This window comes from Mauremys reevesii, linkage group 2 (assembly GCF_016161935.1).
Source record: "Mauremys reevesii isolate NIE-2019 linkage group 2, ASM1616193v1, whole genome shotgun sequence".
In the NCBI taxonomy this organism is placed as follows: Eukaryota; Metazoa; Chordata; order Testudines; family Geoemydidae; genus Mauremys; species Mauremys reevesii.
In genome coordinates this window covers 265,830,667-265,843,491 of record NC_052624.1, presented here as the reverse complement: position 1 = coordinate 265,843,491, position 12,825 = coordinate 265,830,667, and the positions used below count along the sequence as shown (strand labels likewise).

Genomic DNA, 12,825 nt, shown 5'->3' with positions numbered 1-12,825 from the left:
TGTATTCATTGCTATGCACTTCTCTAGTAGCTATTATGTCTTGCCCCATAGTTTGGTGATGGGTAGGGCTACCTATAGGAAGGACTGTGTGGAAAGTTTGTCTTTTGTTTGCTTGTATTTTTTCCCTAACATCACAAAAAAATACTTAATTCATTTCCAGGCCATGACACTTAAGCAAAATGTTGTTGTCACATCAAAACTACAGTAAGCTCTCACTTTTGTGGATGAGAACACATCAGCATTTGCAGTGTGTAGATATGAGCTTTGTAGCTGACAATGCACTTTTAACTGAAATGTGCTAAACTTTTTTGAGAGAATGAAATCTTAATATTTGAAACTTGAGTTTGGCTTATTGTTCAGGAGGATGGAAGCAAAACAGGAAGCAGGGGAGGGACTTTAATGAAAAATTAATCTGTTTTGCTTAAACAGTCTATTTTGGAATGAAAATGTTGTTGCACTCTTTTTGTGATGGAATATGCTGGCTACTAGTGTTATGTCCCCATCTTAGCTGGGCCCACAAGAGCCAAAGAGCAATATTTCTAAAATAAGAATTTACAGATAAGTGAGGAGTTACTGTATTTACTTAGTAGCCTAATGTCGTAGTTATGTTCCTGAAAAATGCTACTTTAAGCAAATCCAATTTCCCCATAGGAATTAATGTAAAGGGGGGGGGGGGTGGAGGTTAGTTTCCAGGGAAATTTTTTTTTACCAGACAAAAGACATTATATACACAGTACAAGTTTTAAACAAGCAATGTAATCGTGTACACAGCAATGGTGACTGTGAGGCTAGGTTGGGGTTGTGGAGTCGGAGGGTGGGATATTTCCCTGGGAATGCCTTGCAGCTAAATGATGAACTAACACTGGGCTGAGCCTTCAAGGGTTAACACGTTAATATAACCTCACACTGTACAAGGCAGCACAAATGGAGGGAGGCGACACAATAGACACAAAATAGACGCATGGTAGTGGCTGCAAACATTTCCTGTGGAAACTTGATGAACCTCTGTGAGAGAGGTGGGCATTGTCCCTTTACCTCCACGGCTCTCACTCTAAGTACACTGTCTTCTTAAGTATATCAGCAAATGGAGACAGCAGCTGCTCGGAGAAAGCTCCCTCTGTCCTGTGCCTAGTACAGCTGCAACGTGTGTGCACATCTCCTTGTGTGCCTGACTGTGCATGGCAGACGGTATGTGCATCCCTGCCCCTGAATGTCCCGTGCCTGGGCACTGACTGGGGGGTAATGACACTGACAAGGACCTGTTGAATTAGAGCCCTGGCCTTTACAGCAGGCCCCTGCAAGACCTGCACCTGCCTCGCGGGGATCTGGCTCGGCGAGGAACAGCTGTGTGAGCTCTCGAGCAGTGTCTCTTTAAGGGCCTGGCATTTGAATCCCCTTTCCGCGGGAAACTGGAGCAGGCGGGCTGAGCGCGTTTCTCTTAGCCAATCAGAGCCGGGCAAAACACTTCCCCCAACTTTGCACGCGCCAAAAATTCCAAAAGGACTCAGTGCCGGTACGTGTCTCTCCGCACCCTGCCCGGGACTAACCGACACGGGGAAAGAGTCCCAAGGGAGGCGGGGGCGGAACGTCTCCTCTGGGTGGCCGCCCGCGGGGCGGGTGAGTGAGTGTAACAGGAACAGCAGGTACCACACGACCTGCGCGCTCTCAGTAGTCGCACTACGGCTCTAATGAGGGGTGGAGGCGGAGAGATACGACGGAAAGGCGGTGAAGCGACGGCCCGCGGTTTGTGGCGCCAGAATTCGGAGAGAAGCCGCCGCCCCCTTCTGCAGCCGGAACAGGTCCGGCCATGGTGATGCTACGGAGCAACACGGGCAGCGGGCGCGGCCGCCCTGTCCCGGCCGGAGGCGGCCAGGGGTCCCGTTACAACCTGATGGACTCGAGCTCCGAGTTCCTGTCCCTGAACTCCCCGGTGCTCCGGAGCCGCAGGATGGGCACCCGCTCGGCCGCAGCCGCCTCCGGCAGCAAGTGCAGCAGAGCAGCCGGGAGAGCGCCGGAGGCCACGGGCAGCGTGAGTAGCAGGGCAGCCTTGCTGCGGACAGCTGTGCTGATGCGTTCCCCCAGGCCCGCCTGAAGAGCTCGGACCCCTCCCCCCGCTCCGAGCCCGCCGCCGCACTGGCCTCGGCGGTGACCGTCCCCACTGACTGTGCGGCGGCGGGGCGTGTGGGGGAAGGGGGCGAGCTCTCCTGGTCATCCCCATCCCCGGGGAATTGGGGGAGGGGTGGGGTTGTAAACTCCGCCCAGAAAACCGGGCCCATCCCCATGGCGTGGCGGGGACTCTCCACAGCGGGAGCCTGTGGTGAGATACTTCCGGCTTGGCTCCCCTTTGCTGGGGTCGGCTCTGCTCTGGCTTTAGGTAACCGGATTATCCGCGAAGCCGTCTTCACTCCCCACGTGCTGGCTCCGGAGCCTCCTGCTCACCTACTGTTTGAGAGTCAGAGCCTTAGGCCTTGTCCTTAGGGTTTTAAGTGTGTGTGTGTGTGTGTGTGTGACAGACATCATGGGCTCCACAGTAGAGATAAAGCACTTCAGACTCACTCTGATGTAAACTTGGTGAGGTCATCACTATCCTCCTGCTGCGGTTGGCCCTGCTTAGTTTATCTGCTTGTCTCCACTGTTTGTGTGGTTTGGTTTTGTTTGGTTTTTTAAATTGAAGGATAATTCATGAGTCAGTCACCCCAGATGAAAACTTATCTTTTAGCAGTGAAGACAAGGCCACTGCAATTAGATGTTACTGTGGTGGGTTGTGCAGATTAACATGTAGTCAGCAATGAAAGTTTTACAGTTTGTTAACTGTCTTTGTTAGCCTTCAGAGTTAACATCTTGCATAAATCAGTGAGGGCAAATCCTATCTTTACACAATGACTGAAGCTGCTGCAGCACAAAGTTGTAGCATCCTAAAAAGTACCAGCTTGCTGAGACCATCTGAATTTAATTCATGGCCATATGGGAGAGAGAGGAAGGATTCCCTGCTAAGGAGGGAACTACTAAGAAAAGACCTGAGCCTCTTATCTAAAAGAAAACTTCTGGAAACTAGGAAGGGTAAATCCTTCTCAGTTCTAACTGAGACAAATGCACAGGCATATCCTGCCTCCTCTGAACACAAACTATATAAAATATTCCCATCTGCCACACACTAGGGTTCTCTCTTTTCTCTCTCCTCCCTCCTCCCATCTCCCCTGGTATGTCTCTCATCCCAGAGCTGGCCATGTTCATCCTGGCTTACCTATTAAAAACAATTGACACAGTAGACATAGAGTACAGTAATTTCTTGCTTAACGTGGTAGTTATATTCCTAAAAAGTGCTACTTTATGCAAAACGATGTTAAGCGAATCCAATTTCCCTATTAGAATTTATGTAAATAGGCAGGGTTAGGTTCCAGGGAATTCTTTTTTGCCAGACAAGACTTTTTTTTTTTAATATATACATACACACACACACAATACATATTCAACACACAATTTCATCCTATACACAGCAAGGATGATTGTGAAGCTTGGTTGAGGTTGTGGAGTCAGAGGGTGGGATATTTCCCTGGGAATGCCTTGCAGCTAAATGATGAACTAACACTGGGCTGAACCCTCAAGAGTTAACACGTTGTTAATGTAGCCTCACACTCTACAAGGCAGCAGGAATGGAGGGAGGAGACACAGTAGATGCATGGCAATGGCTTCAAACATTCCCCGCAGAACCCATGCCGTCCCATTGGAGCACACCACTCTCTCCACTTTCTAAAGTGCCAGGTGGGTCGTGTGTGTGAGACAGAAACTGACTGCACAACCTCAACCAAGCTTCACAAACATCATTGCTGTGTACAATATGAAATTGTTTGTTTAAAACTTATCCTGTGTGTATGTATAGTCTTGTCTGGCAAAAAAGAATTCCCTGGAACTTAACCCCTCCTATTTACATAAATTCTTATAGGGAAATTGGATTAGTTTAACTTGGTTTCAGGTAAAGTAGCATTTTTCAGGAACATAACTACAACATTAAGCGAGGAGTTACTGTACTTCAGTTGCAACTTTGTGCAGTCAATCCCCACTCTAACAACAAGGAGTCTGGTGGCACCTTAAAGACTAATACATTTATTTGGGCATAAGCTTTTGTGGGTAAAAAACCACGAAAGCTTATGCCCAAATAAATTTGTTAGTCTTTAAGGTGCCACCAGACTCCTTGTTTTTGTGGTTACAGATTGATACAGCTACCCCTGAATACTTAATCCCCACTTCTAATCCTTCCCTAGGAGTGGGAGCTGCTGATCCAGCTTCCCTTGGCCCTGAGAACCAGTACTGATCTCCCCTCCTCCAATATCACCTCAGCACTTTAGTACACCCTTTTCCAGAGCTCCATTCTTGTGAATACTCTGGCTTCTAGTTTACCTCTTTGGAGACGCATGAAAGTTGAAGCAAACAGACACAAGCTTTTCTAGAAGGATTTCCAAAACCAATCACTCTTTTCTTTAGACAGCACAAGAGGAATACAGATCTATGTAAAATAAGAAAATTCTATATGCAATTTCTGCCTCAGTATCTTCACCACTCTTGAACATTCTTTGAGAATTGGTTTGAGTCCCTTCTCCTGAGCTTGAATCCTCCAGCATGTTTCTCCTCTTGTACTGGATGTAAATGGAGAACTGATCTTTTTATAACTTCTAGTTGCTTTTGTCAGGTGACTCCTGCTGAGTCTCAAAACCATCCAAACTCTAGTATCTTGAATCTAGTGTCCTGCTTTAGTGGGGGGTGGGGGGGAGGGACGGGACTTGGTTGTAGTGAGCCACACTACTAAGAAGTTTGGGGGACAGCTCTAAAGAACAGGAGAAATCTCTAAAGCTGGAGCTTTGAGCTAAATTAGGGGTTCTCAAACTTCATTGCACTACGACCCCTTCTGACAACAAAAATTACTATATGACCCCCTTGGGGGGGGACTGAAGCCTGAGCCTGCCCAAGCCCTGCCTCCCTGCATAGCGGGCCAAAGACCTAGGGCTTCAGCCCCAGCAAGGGGCCTGTAATCTGAGACCTGCGGTCCATAAAATCTTCTTTTAAACTAGATTTCCCTAGCCTACTTTTCCAAGACTGATGTTTCACCAGACTCTAATTTGCTGTGCATTTAAAACTTCCAAATACATGTCCCTGAGGAATGCCATAAGTGAAAAGGAAACGTGTCTGTCCTTGTCTGGATTACAGGGCACAGCAGCCATTGCTAAAAGCCTTCTGAAGCATGGCTTTGCGTGAACAAGTGGAAGGGCCAGTTACAGCCCTCACAAAATTCTAGCAGCTAAGTTATTGGCCAAGACCATCTTTAATTCAAGAGAGATAGAAGATAGGATCTGATTTGTCAAACATTAGCATGGCCTCCTAAAATAAAAGGCTCAGATTCAACTCCAGGTTATCCTTGTGTGAATTCTCAGCACAGTTCTAGCTTTGTATCTAGCCTGTAATTACAACAAATCAGTATATGAAGAACTTCATCAGAGGTCCAGTACTAGCATCTTTGATGAATTCTTAATTATTTAACAGCTACGTGATGTTGGGTCCATATAGAAGACCTTGTGCATGGGGAACATACCTGGATTCCATTATAATGTGGGACATGTAGCTCAAGAAGTAGACATGGAGTATAATCTGTCTTGTACTATGGACTGTCAAGTTCACCCCTCCACTTTCAGCAGATGTATGTATACCATCTTCCTGAAGAGAAGCAGCCTTGTTCGATCCAGAAGTGGATGCTCTATTCCTCAGAGTTCTACACCAAGAAAGAAAATCCAGGCCAGCTGGCTCAGCAAGATGCACTTAGAACCAGGGAATGCAGTCTAGATCGTTTAGCCTTTTGTTGGATCACAGACCAGTTTGAAAGCCTGTTAATCAACCTATAGGCATTTAAGTCCAGCTTGGGAAAAAATCAAGAGGTACTACATAAGAGAGAGAGACACCCAAAATCAGCGGGTGATTTAATCTCATGAAGTTGTCAAAAAGGCCTCAGTCAAGGAGTATAGACCTGCACTGCAGCATCTCCTATAGGTTGCTGGTGACACACTCAGTCTTTCACAGTCTCACCCTCTCTAGGCAAATAAGACTACCTCTGAGAAGAACTGCAAGTTGTTCAATGCTGAATATGAACTCTAGTCTCCTCTGCTATTTCCTCAGCCTTTTTTCCTGTAGAAGGGTGGGAAGATTCCCAGGACTCTACTCCTAGGCCATAGTCTCTTACAGCTGCAGGCCCCTCCTTAAGGGAGCAGTTTGCTCCATTTTGGTGCAGCCTTCCTTAAGCAACTGGACATAAACTCCAGCCTCCTTGGCTATTTCCCAGCACTCTTCATTCTTGAGATGTAGGGGCTTTGCAGCACCCTTCTCCTCATGTAGTCTCACCCAATTCCAGACTGCTCCACAGAGTCTCCTTCTAGAGCTCAGCTTTTGCTGAGTCAGCCCTGAACTGGTCCTGACTGGATTTAGGAGTACTCTCCAGCTGCTGTTGAGCTCCCAGCTATGCTTATTTCTCTTCCTGTTGTATTCCTCACAGCAGGAGTTCATTTCCTTTTCCTAGAAGGCACTCATCTCATTATTATAAGACTCAGATGCCCTCCTCCTAGGCCCAATCAATTAACAAAACTGGGGTGTACTAATAAGGCACAGATGCACTTAGCCCTAGCTCACCCTTAAGTGCTAGTCACTCTGTGACTGCCTCCTTTATTCATTTTCCCCCCTTAGTCACTCAGAGTAAAGATGGTTAAGGAGATTATATTCACTGTGGCCTGTTCCTTAATAATCACTTTTCTCATTAACTCTTGGGTCTGAGACCCCAGACCTGAACTAGGTGTAACTGGAACTGCCGCTCAAACTCCCAGCAAACCCATGCGCACACACAACAGAGTGTAACAGGGACCTATCCTGAATAGTATCCACTAACTCATCAACTGAGAAGCTCAGAGGAAGGAGCTGTAGTTCTTTATTCTAAGGAAGTGATAAAAAGCCCTCCTAGCATCTCAGACATTGTGAATCTTCTGAGGTCTAGATGTTGGAGTTACAAGGGACACCAATCAGCTGAAGCAAAGGACATTCTATGTTTGGTTTTTATAATAAGGTGGCCTGACCCTGGGGCTCAAGGTCAACATTTCTTAGAAGGGCAAGTCTGCAAGGCATATTGCATTATAAGAAACCAACGCCTCATCACCATCACATAACACATTCCTGAAGACCACCACTCTTCTCAGCCCTCTGGCAATATGCATATTCCTATCATGATCTTGATCTGTGGCTTGTGAGTGCTAATTAAAACATGTAGGTGGTAGGTCTCTTTCTGACTGAAAATAAGTTGCCTGCTCACCATCTCCTTGTCCAACTGGGATTTCAGACCTTGGTATGCTCTCAATGAAACTTCAGTTGAATTTTCTATCAAAGATGGTAGTTCTGTGAACTAACCAGTCCTCCATCACCAAGGTGTCCAGTGTCCTAATATAAAGTGGTATTATTGCCCTTCTAACTGAATCCGAACATCCTCAGAAAGTAGAAGTGCATAAGTTAGATGTGCCTATTTATTCAGTATCTCAGGTACAACTTCACATTACTATGCATTCTGAAAAGAGCAACAGTTTTGTGAGCAGAGATCACACATCTAATGAGGAGGCCTGGAAGGCTACCACAGAGACCTCCATCTACCCTTCTGTAATATGAGACATCCTTGTCCCTGCAGATGCAGTGTTTTGTAGAAGGCTGTTACAAAACAGCATGTTCCATTAACCCTTCCTGCATGGGTAAATTAAATTCTCCCTTGGGATGACCTACTGCATTCTACATCCCATAGTGAAGACTGTATGCCATGGAGGGGACTGAGAGGGAAAATTCTGTGTCTTGCCTGTGAATTTTCATTCTAATACCCTCCATATCCAACAGTCTGACCCTCGGAGGATTGCTTTATGTCTAGGGTTTCTTCTGGCTGTTGCTCCCTTAAGTATTTTGAAAAGGAAGAAGGTGTTCCTCCAGGAAATCCCTAAATTTCAAGTCAAGGCTCTGCTGCAAATGGTTTGAATTGAATAGTACTGAGGCCTGGTCTACATTTAAAAATTAGATTGAGCTACCTATGTTGCTCCGGGCTGTGAAAAACGGTAGTTAGGTTGATCTAACCCCCAGTGTAGATGCAGCTAGGTCAATGGAAGAATTCTTCTGTTTACCTAGCTACTGTTTCTTTGAGATGTGGATTTTTCCATCAATGGAGTTAATCCCTTCTGGCAATATAAGAAGCATTTACGCCCTAGTGCTACCACGGCATAGCTGTGCTGCTATAGCGGTGACATACTCTTATTTTCCAAAATGGATAAATACTGTCGTTCTAGAGGGTTCTTCCTGAGGAGCAGTCTTAAACCCAGGCTCTGAATAAAGATTATGGTGATGTAGAATACGCCACTGTGAATACTCTCTAACTTGGAGGGTCCTAGAATGGAAAATTTGCAGGAAAGAAGTAATTTTCCCATTTTGCTAAATGTACATGCTTTAACTAGAATATTTTCTTTTTCTTCGTCGTCTTAGGAATTTTCTTCTGGCAAAGCGGAATGTTTCACTGGACATACCTTAAGACCAATGAGAAAAAGTAACCTGCACTCTTCGGACTCTAGCTTTGACAAAAGTATGGAAATGTTAAGTGAGAATGTTAATGGAAGACACTTTACAAGGTAACTGCTCTTTTTTCATGTCTCTTAATAATCAATGTTAAATTGAAATCTAGTTACTTAAAGCAAGGGAGGAGTAAAAGTAATTTAAAATATTCCATCAGTTCCTAGATTGTCGTCCTAATTTTTGCTGTTTTTACAAACAGACATTTCTTCTTTTTTGGGGAGGGGTGGGAGATGGAGGAAATGTCTCTTCCGTTGCTTTGTTAAGAATCTCCGCAAACAGGGGAAGATGGAACTAATTATACACAATGTTATCCTGCACATAGTAAAAGAAAATAAAGATACTCTTTTCAAATCATCTTATGGTAATATTAACTGTAATTTGAAACAATGGTAGGTTAATTTTTCAGGTGTAAGAGTGGTATATAAGTTGATAGTGTCTCTTTAATTTTAAGGTGGGAGACTTCCCCCCCTCCCCCCCCAACAGTCAAATGTTTAACTTCCTGGGGAAAAATACTTTCAGTGATGAAGTTTTTTGTCTTCTCAGCAGTCACATTTTGTGTCCTTGTCGGTGGCTGAGAATAGACTTCCCCATTCACTAAGAGCAAGTTGACTTGGTTTGTGCATTCCTGCCTAACTGGTTCTTCCATCTACTTTCTGATCAGTTTATGCTTCATTTGAGCAGGGAAGGGAGCAATATAAGGATTGAACCATGCTTTATTAAATTTCTACAGTTAAACTAAAAAGGAATAGAAAAGATGAGTGTACCATGGCCAAGTGAATTTTAATGTTCATTTAAAAAATAACCTTACAATTGAATAACTTTTTTTTTTTCTGTAACTACTGTTGCTTGTATAAGGAGGATATACTATCTCTGCCTTACCTACCATAGTTAAGCCAAGAAAAACTCCACAGTTATAGATGTATGCTTCACATATCAGTCCTTTTTTTGGACTTTTTAGAATTGGTCTTTCAAACTTTAAAACTTTGGTGGGGCAAACCAATGATCTCTTTCCAAGTCTGAAATTACAAATGCTTTCCCAGACCTATGTACGTGCATACAGTACCCAGACCCTCTTTGTGGTCTTTGGGCCCTATAGAAATGATAGATCTTTTGTCTGCATAAGTCTGTATTTTAAGCTAGTGAAATCTAAACTTGGTGCCCAAATAGATTAAGCAGGTGGAATAACTCTTATATTTCCCCTTTTTTATATAGGCAGTTGGCTAAGCTGCAGGCTGACCAAAAAAATGAAGATTGTAAAGCAGGTAAAGGAAGAAAATATTTTTTTTCCAATTTTTAGTTAGTGGTAGGTTTTTAAAATGCCTGTGTTTTTGTTTAACTCGAATTGTTTCACTTGAAATCAACCTGCAGTGCTGAATAAATTAAGTGTTCTTAGTTCATTTTAAGGCAACTAACTTTAATAGCAGAACTAAAATACACTGTATGCAGTATTCCATCAGTGATTGAAAGTTATTGGTTGGGCAACACTAGGGTGTCTGAATTTTCTATGCAACCTTACAATGATGATAGAAGCCAAGAACAGTACTTGGAATATGTAAAACTCTAGGTTTTGCAATCAACTTCTCATTGTTTACAGTAAACTGGTTATCCTATAATTAAAACCTGTGTGTTTATAATCAAGTTTAGGTTTTGTAAAGTGTTTGAGCTAAATGACTATTTTGTGTACAATTTTAACTGTGTGGTACAGTAGTGATTATTTCTGTGTGTGTGAGAGAGACTATTTTAAAAGCATGCCTTTTTAGTGTGAGGTTAACGATGCCATGTATAAATGTTTGCCAGGTTTTTCAAAAGTGACTTGAGATTTTGAGTGTGTCTGTATGTGGGTGCACAACTTCAGACAAATTAAATCTCCTGAAAGCATGAACATTGGCCCTCTGTATATATGATCCCTTTCTAATCTGTCAAGTTGAGTACTCAAAGATTTACACACCCAAAATAGCTAGTTGTAAATAGCTTGCCTCTGGTATTTAAAAATATTTGTATGATACAACTTTGTATAAATCAGTGAAGGAAAACATCTTAAAAGTAGAAAATGTGGACTAAAATCGTGCATGGTTGTGTTTTGCAAGATTGGAATAATTATTCCAGTTTGCTCTTAGCTAGAATATAAACTGCATACTTATCTTTGCTGGTTACATTTTTTTTTTTAAATCTGTTTGAGATATAGTTTGTATTTGAGTGATTTTAAGTATAGAATATAATGTGTAGAAGTACTTTCAACTTAAAATAAGTGATAACAGTAACTCTCAATCATGTATTTAAACTAACGTCCAACACTGGATTTTTGCAAGATTTTTTTTCTACATAGTTGAGGTAAAATGTTCTTTAATATTGTATATTTATAAACATAGTAATTCCAGTCACTAGATCTTTGAAAACCAGAGCTGATGTGAAAGCTGCTGAAAAAGTCCATGGAGAGAGTGGGGATGTGGAGGTGCGTCGCAGTTGCAGAATCAGGCGAAGCCGTTATAGTACTACAGACCAATCCGTCTTGTTTGACAAACTTATAACGAAGTAAGTAACTGTCCTTCAAAGATGGTAAAATGGTTCCTAAAGGCTTACGTACAAGCATGTGCTTGAGTACCATGTGGGCTAAACTTATTAAAAATGTTTGCCAAAAATAAATTAACTATGAGAATTCTTTATATATGTTCCTACGGCGCTGCCAAGTTCCAGGAGCCTTCTATAATGCAGTACCTATTGGGATGCACAACCACCTGCTCAGGGCACCAAGTGTTCAGAACCAAGCTTATAAAAGGACCATGTGGTCCCAGTCACATTGTTTCCTTCCTGCCTCTAGTCAATTGTAAATGGTAGGGCCTTTCTTCCCTGTTGGGATAACGTTTTTTTTTTTTTTCTTGACCTGTAGTTGTTAGTATTTTTAGACATTTTTAATTTAAAATTTTATTATAGTCTTTGCTGTTGTGCATCTTTGACCCCGGTTTTAGCCCCTGGAGAGTTATGACTAATCCAGTCTCAAAGTCTACCAAGACTGAGTTCAAAGGTGTGTGTTTATGTCCTTAGAATCTGATGCATACATATTTTGTTTTAATTTGCTTTGAAGACCCTGTTCCTGGATTGTTGCTTGATGTAAAGCCTGTATGCCTCTAAGCCAGTGGTTCCCAAACTGTGGGGCCCACCCCTTAAGGGTCATGGAGGTGGGGCACAGCAGGCCTGGTCCAGCATCCTAAGGGGGCGGGGGCAAGGAGGGAGCACCACCCAGCCCTGCTCTGCTCCCAGCTCTGCTCTGGCCCCACCCCTGGCTGCAGCCTCTGCCCCCTTACCCTGTCTGCATGCCCTCCTTTCCACACCCTCAACCCCAGGAGCCGTGGCCCTGCTCCAGGCCCCGGTTCCCAACCCCAGCTCGAGAGGAGGGTGGATCTGGACAAGGGTAAGGAGGGGGTGCAACATGACAAGTTTGAGGACCACTGTTGTAACCCTTGCTTATAGGGTGTGAGGTGGCTCTAGGCTTGCCTTATGAGCCAGGGCCCCAGTCCACTTTGCAGTCTACAACTGGTTCCACTACCCTCTTCAGCTCAGAAAATGCCAGTTATGAGGAAGCCAGTCGCATGGTACCAAAACACCAAATACTGTCTCGCATCTGTTCTGATTTAAGAATAAACCGTTCCGAGAAAGGAGTTGGTTGATTCTGGGACCCTAGTGTTTCTGTCACCATCTTAGGCATCGAAGTAACGTACATCCAGACAGTAATGGATTGGTGTAGCAACTTCCTTGGTGTCAGGAGTTCCTTATGTACTAAATAGATCTCACGCCACATGTGTACAAGTTGGGGGGAGGGGGAGGCTTAAGTGATGGAGTTCCACTTTTGACTGAGGAAAGAATTAGTTGGCTTAGTGACCATATTAGTGCTGGAGTTTTCTTCCTTTTATAGCCTATGAATGTTTGGTGCTATAGGATGGCACTTGTGCAGCCCCAGTGGGCATTGCTTTCCTGGCGATTCTCAAAGCTCAACAGCAATAGAGTGCATGTCTAGTAAGTTAAACTATGGAAAAACAATACTAAGTTTAGAAGTACAGTTATGGGTGAGTAAACATTTTGTCCTGTTATCTCTTAAAGTGACACTGTCGATTTAAAATAATGCTTCTGACTGAAATTTGTGATAGTACTAAGTGAATAATTAGCATTAAAAACCACTATAACTGTAAGACATCTAGAAAAATA

The 12,825-nt window shown here is 43.5% G+C and overlaps 1 protein-coding gene across 8 annotated transcripts in view; it reads left to right on the top strand.

Annotated features, from left to right (window-relative positions):
• Positions 1 to 12,825, top strand: part of ATAD2 (ATPase family AAA domain containing 2) — an 80,627-nt gene that overhangs the window by 922 nt on the left and 66,880 nt on the right. For 3 of the 8 annotated variants that reach the window (XM_039521249.1, XM_039521247.1, XM_039521245.1), the window contains exons 1-4: positions 1,539 to 2,029; positions 8,539 to 8,681; positions 9,838 to 9,887; positions 10,995 to 11,157. In XM_039521249.1, coding sequence (XP_039377183.1) covers positions 1,808 to 2,029; positions 8,539 to 8,681; positions 9,838 to 9,887; positions 10,995 to 11,157 — 578 coding nt within the window. In that variant the 5' untranslated portion in view covers positions 1,539 to 1,807. Of the gene's footprint in view, positions 1 to 1,415; positions 1,514 to 1,537; positions 2,030 to 8,538; positions 8,682 to 9,837; positions 9,888 to 10,994; positions 11,158 to 12,825 lie in introns of those variants that run through there. The other 5 variants (XM_039521248.1, XM_039521246.1, XM_039521251.1 and 2 more) reach the window with 4 other exon arrangements.